This window comes from Mastomys coucha, unplaced genomic scaffold, assembly GCF_008632895.1.
Source record: "Mastomys coucha isolate ucsf_1 unplaced genomic scaffold, UCSF_Mcou_1 pScaffold16, whole genome shotgun sequence".
Classification (NCBI taxonomy): domain Eukaryota; kingdom Metazoa; phylum Chordata; class Mammalia; order Rodentia; family Muridae; genus Mastomys; species Mastomys coucha.
In genome coordinates, this window is record NW_022196898.1 from 86542200 (window position 1) to 86548059 (window position 5860).

The 5860-nt window shown below is 42.4% G+C and overlaps 1 protein-coding gene across 3 annotated transcripts in view; it reads left to right on the forward strand.

Annotated features, from left to right (window-relative positions):
* Positions 1-1759: 1759 nt before the first annotated feature.
* Stpg2 (sperm tail PG-rich repeat containing 2) overlaps positions 1760-5860 on the forward strand; it is a 430378-nt gene continuing 426277 nt past the window's right edge. For all 3 annotated transcript variants that reach the window (XR_004119858.1, XM_031375660.1, XM_031375661.1), the window contains exon 1: positions 1760-2120. Coding sequence is in view for 2 of the 3 variants with exons in the window: in XM_031375660.1 (XP_031231520.1) it covers positions 2012-2120 (109 nt within the window). In the remaining variant the exon portion in view is untranslated. The remainder of the gene's footprint in view (positions 2121-5860) is intronic.

Sequence of the window (5860 nt, forward strand, 5' to 3'; positions counted from 1 at the left end):
TTAACTGCTGAACTATCTCTGATACTCCCCTTTTTAGTACATTGAGAAGGGGATTCACTGCCTAGCCCTGCTCTTCCTGGAACTCACATAGGTCCACCTCTGTTTCCTGACTCCTGAGATTAAAAGTGCATGACATCACACCTGCATAAAGCTCCATTAAAAAGTTTATTCTGAAAGGAGCTATTAGGTAGAAATGGAAGGAGCATAAATTCTAAGGTCAGATAAATTTTAGTCCAAACAACTCTTACTTACACCATGGAAATGGTCAACTAGAGTGCTGCTAATTAGCATTAGATATTTTTGATTTAGGCACTGTGAAAGGTTGGACCAAATTATCTATTTTGTTCTTATGGATAATTATAATTAACATTTTTAAGTAGCACACTCAATGAGGACTGTTCAAGAAACATCCCAATGAGAGACTTTTAAAAATACTTACTTTTCTTATTTAAAAGTATTTTCTAATCCTCAAATGCTATATAATACTCTGGTTTTTGAACCACAAGAAGAAACTTTTTGCTGGAAATATACAGTGAAGACACATTTCCATGCTAAAAATAAAGACTTAACAAGAATGCAGAATTCTTGGAGACCAAGCATTCTTGATTAAGAAAATTATTAAGGGCCTAGACGTTCTGCCATTGACCATCCACTCATCCCTATGAAGTCCAGCCGTTTAGTAGAAGGCATCAAAAGATTCTTAGGAACCACACACTTTTAGAGTATTCTAACAGAGATGCCACAATTAATTCAGAACTAAGTAGCAAACTAAGAATGACAGAATTTAAATATGTTTACGTTTGTATTGGGGACAAACTGAGGCACTGTAGCTCTTTTGTGAGTGAGGGAGGGCCATGGAAGATTGTCTAAGCCACTGGTTCTCTACCTGTGGGTCACAACCCCTTTGGCAAACTCCTGTCTCCAAAATTACTTACATTATGATTCCTAACAGTAGCAAAATTAGTTATAGCAATGAAAATAACTTTATGGTATGGTGCCAGCAACAACTTGAGAAACTGTAGTAAAGGGTTGCAGCATTAGGAAGGTTGAGAACCACTGGCCTAAGCCTTTATGGATGATTAGAAACTGTGTAGACTTAACGAAAAAACAACCAAACACATATAGAGATGGATTCTGATAGTTTCCAGCTCCTGTTGCTGAAGATTAAGTGGCTCAATGTGGGTGGCTTGGGCTTTTTCAATGCCTTCACCTTACTTTGTAGACAACGCTGCTATTTATAGGTATCCAACACTCGACTTGCTTCAGTAGGCAAGCTTTCCCCTTTTCTGATGTTCCCATTTCTTGTCACCACCCCACCCTCCAAACCCTTTACACTCCCAGGTTTCCTTTAGAAAGTTTGATTGCCTGCGGGTCAGAATCAGGAGTGACTTTATTCAGAGGATGCCTATGTGACAGGAGTGAAGGGCGGCGACCTTGCAGTTCTCAAACCCTGTTTCAGGCTCCGGAGTTTTCCTATGTTTCCAGTTACCCTGATTTATAGGGAGAGCCACTCAAGGTCAAATCAATTCGCCCCCTCCTAACGCGTTTCTAGGGCTTTCCTGCGCAGCGAAAGTAGTCTGGGACAGGAAGCAGGTGAGCTGAGGCGCAGCACCGCCCTGCCCAGCGCAGAGAGGACCTCGAGGTCCCCACAAGCCGGCTCGGAGCTCCGAGCGCTCGGCCGGAGATGCTCCGAGGCCAGGGCCGGAAACCCGCCTACGGGCCCAGAGTCCTTCCCGCCTCCGTCCTGGCTTCCGGGAAGAGAGGGGTGGGCGGAGCCAGAGCCGGAAGCTGGAGTGGCGCGGGCGTGCGGAGCGGAGCGCTGGCGGGCGGCGACTCCGGCTGCTGTCCTCTCCTCTTTACCTCCGTGCCGGAGGACCCGGGGTGGGGCAAGCCGAGGCCACCGAGCCAGTCGGCATGCAGCTCGCACGCTAGCCCCGCGGGTAGGGACGACGCAGGCCTCCTGCGAGCGCCCGTCCAGCGTTCGGCCCCGTGAGCCCCGCCCCTCATCACTATGTACGACCGTGCTCCCCGCACTCTCGACTTGGCCAACCGCGGCGGCACCGAGGAGCACGTGGGTCCTGGGTCCTACCAGGTACCTTTTCCCAAGCCGCGGGCCCCAGGTAAGAGGCTGATGGCCAGCTTCCTGGGACCGACGGCCCGCCTTCAGCCTGCTCTGACGAGTTGAACACAAAAGTCGAAAAGGACCGCTTTTCAGAAATGAAACACGCCGCGGGCAGAGGGCAATTCTAGAACTAGGATTTTGATTCCTTGGCTCTATGGACTGTATGAAATACGAGTCTGTGTATCTTGCTTCTGTACACACTCTAATCAGATTTATTTACTAAGATGTAATTGTTTACATTTCTCTTTTGTATTATCATTTACAGATAGGTCCCCTCACCGCCCCCCAAACACACACTGTTCCCTAAGAGTGAAATTATCCCTGGCTTTATTCTTAACTGAGAACCTCTTTCTACATTCTGTGAAAAGCTATAGTTTTCAGAGGTGGCCTAGGGACTGCTAATTTAAGTAGTTAATTGCTTTTCTTCATTTCTCACTCTCCCCCTCCCCCCAGTTTGTGAATTAGGTCCAACTTTTTTTTTTTGCTTTTAAAGTTATGATTTTTTTTTTTTTGGTTAATATCACCCAAATTATACTGGTTTCTTTTGTAAACCTGCATTTTTCAGTAGATATAAAATACCTCCCCGTCCCCCTTAAAATTCCAAGATGTTTACATCCCTGCTCAATTATGGTTGGTTTAAATTTCTCTGAACATGGTAAAATTGTCTCTGTTTCAGACCTCAAATTTTACATCCTTCCATCATCTGTCTCAGCATTTCTGGTACCTATGCCCACTACTGTTGAGCTGGCATAAGTGTTTATCCCCAGCATCTTAGTGGTTACCTGTGACCACCTATAATGGGCACACCTATGACGCTTTTGCACACCTATGACGCTTTTGCACACCTACGACGCTTTTGCACACCTACGACGCTTTTGCACACCTACGACGCTTTTGCACACCTATGATGCTTTTGCATACCTATGACGCTTTTGCACACCTATGACGCTTTTGCACACCTATGACGCTTTTACACACCCATGATGCTTTTGTATCCTTTATTTTGGTACAGCTGACCACTTTCTTTGTTGCTTTCTGGTTCACTTTTCCAGCTGTTCAGTACCCGACACATGATTCAGTGCTGAAGCAAGGACTCATGATTTTCTTTCCTACTAATCATGCATAGCTCAATTTAAAGATATTGAATTTACGTCTTCTTCTTGATGCTTTGCTCATTGTACTTTCTTATTCATATATATGAAACTTCAATTACTACTTATATTCAGTCACTTCCAAATGAAATTCTTTATAGAGATAGAAATGGTTTATATCTCTTAAGTTTTCTACTGGCTTAAAGTCTGCATCGTTGTCAGTCACTTTTATAGACATCTTTGCATGGCTGGTCTAAGCTTTAGAACTCTAGCCATTTCTCTTGGCCTTTAAGACTATTGGTTAAATGTTCACAATCTCCCAGAAATTCTTCCCCTCTCTTTGTAACTATTCAACTTAATACAAGTCCTAATTATTTTTCTCAATTAAATCAGTAGCATGTTGTTTATGTCTCTGTGTCTTAATTTTTCTTTCATTTTGTGTTTAGTAGGATCTTTAAAAACATACATTATTTGAAAAACAAAAATATATTTTTGTAACAGCAGGTTTAAAAATCTAAACTCGTCAATGGCAGTAGAATTCTTTATGTTCTCATCTCTGGTCTCGTGTTCCATTTAATCTGATCTTTCCAAACACCTGTACATGCTCCTACACTTGACCTACAGTTCAGCCATTCTAACATGATAATATTTTTAAGACCATTCTTTGTCACTTATGTGCTTTTGTACCTGCTAATACATGTGCCCAGTATGTTCTGTGGTCCTCCTCCACCTGGCTTGTTTCTATTTATTCTTGATATTCAATTGAATTAAATTCTCTGACTATTCTTATTTTTCCCCCCTCTGGCTTATGGTAATGTTTTTGGTAGCAGTTTGATTCTATAACACACACACACACACATACACTCACACACACACACACACACATATCACCTTCTCCAAAACACTATGGCTTTTGTTAATAAAGGATAATATGTAGGATGAAGTCAGCCCCATATACTAATTTAAAGAATTTCACTTTGTTCATCTTTGAAGTAAGTTTAAAAATTCTGTGGTTGGGACCTCTGAGGAGATTTTCTCTCTCTCTCTCTCTCTCTCTCTCTCTCTCTCTCTCTCTCTGTCTCTCTCTCTCTCTCTCTCTCTGTGAGTGTCTGTATGTGTGCATGCTATACTATTCATGACAACATGTTTGTAATTGATAGAACAGGTATTTTTGTTCATTTTTCTGCAATATTTCTTGACGAAGTGATTTAAAAGCTACCATGCTATTTTATGCATTTTTATAGTAGATAATAAACTGGACTGTTCAGAGCTATTCATCTATTTCTTTTAGTTATTTATTAGGTATTTTCTTTATTTACATTTCAAATGTCCTCCTCTTTCCTGGTTTCCCCTCCGAAAAACCCCCATTCCCTCCACCCTCCCCTTGCTCACCAACCCATCCTCTTCTAATAGCACCGACTGCTCTTCTAAAGGTCCTGAGTTCAAATCTCAGCAACTACGTGGTGGCTCACAACCATCCGTAATGAGATGCATCTATTTCTATGAAAGATGAGGTGTGTGTTGAGCGTCTGATGTGGGAAGGAAAGATGGCAGGAGCTCATGTAACTTAATTGTCACAGCAAGCCTCACAGAGGGACAGATTTTGTAGTGTTAGGATATTCTCACCCTAGTGGTTTCCTTTTTCCTCTTTATCTTACTTAGCCAGACCTCCAGTACACTAGCTCCATGTTTTCCTATTTAAAATACTAATTGATAGCCTTGGTTTTTGGTCATTTGATCAGGAATAAACTAAGATTTGCAACCTTAATGGATCAGGATTGAGCTGCTGTGCTTTTTTTAAAATTTAAACATAAGCTTATTCTAAAATTTTTCTTTGATTTATTTATTTTTAATTAGATATTTTCTTTATTTACATTTCAAATTATATTTCCTGGTTTCCCCTCCAAAAAAAAAAAAAAAAACCCTGTTCTCCCCACCTCCCCTTGCTCACCAACCCACCCTCTTCCACTTCCTGGCCCTGGCATTCCCCTACATTGGGTCATAAAACCTTCACAGGACCAAGAGCCTCTCCTCCCATCCTCTGCTACATATGTGGCTGGAGCCATGGGTTCCACCATGAGTACTCTTTGGTTGATGGCTTAGTCTCTGGGAGCTCTGAGGGTACTGGTTAGTTCATATTGTTGTTTATCCTATGGGGCTGCAAACCCCTTCAGCTCTTGAGTCCTTTCTCTAGCTCCTTCTTTGGGGACCCTGTGCTCTCCCCAATAGATGGCCGTGAGCCTTCTGTATTAATTGGGCACTGTCAGAGCCTCTCAGGAGACTCCTGTCAGCCAGCACTTGCTGGCATCCACAATAGTGTCTGGGTTTGGTGATTGAATATTGCAAGGATTCCCAGGTGGAGCAGTCTCTGGATTGTCCTTCCTTCAGTCTCTGCTCCATACTTTGTCTTTGCAATTCCTTCCATGGGTATTTTGTCCCCACTTCTAAGAAGGATCAAAGTATCTACACTTTAGTCTTCCTTCTTCTTGAGTTTCTTGTGGTTTGTGAATTGTATTTTGGGTATTCTGAGCTTCTGGGCTAATATCCACTTATACTTAGTTATCAGGGAACTGCAAATTAAAACAACCCTGAGATTCCACCTTACACTAGTCAGAATGGCTAAGATCAAAAACTCAGGTGACAGCAG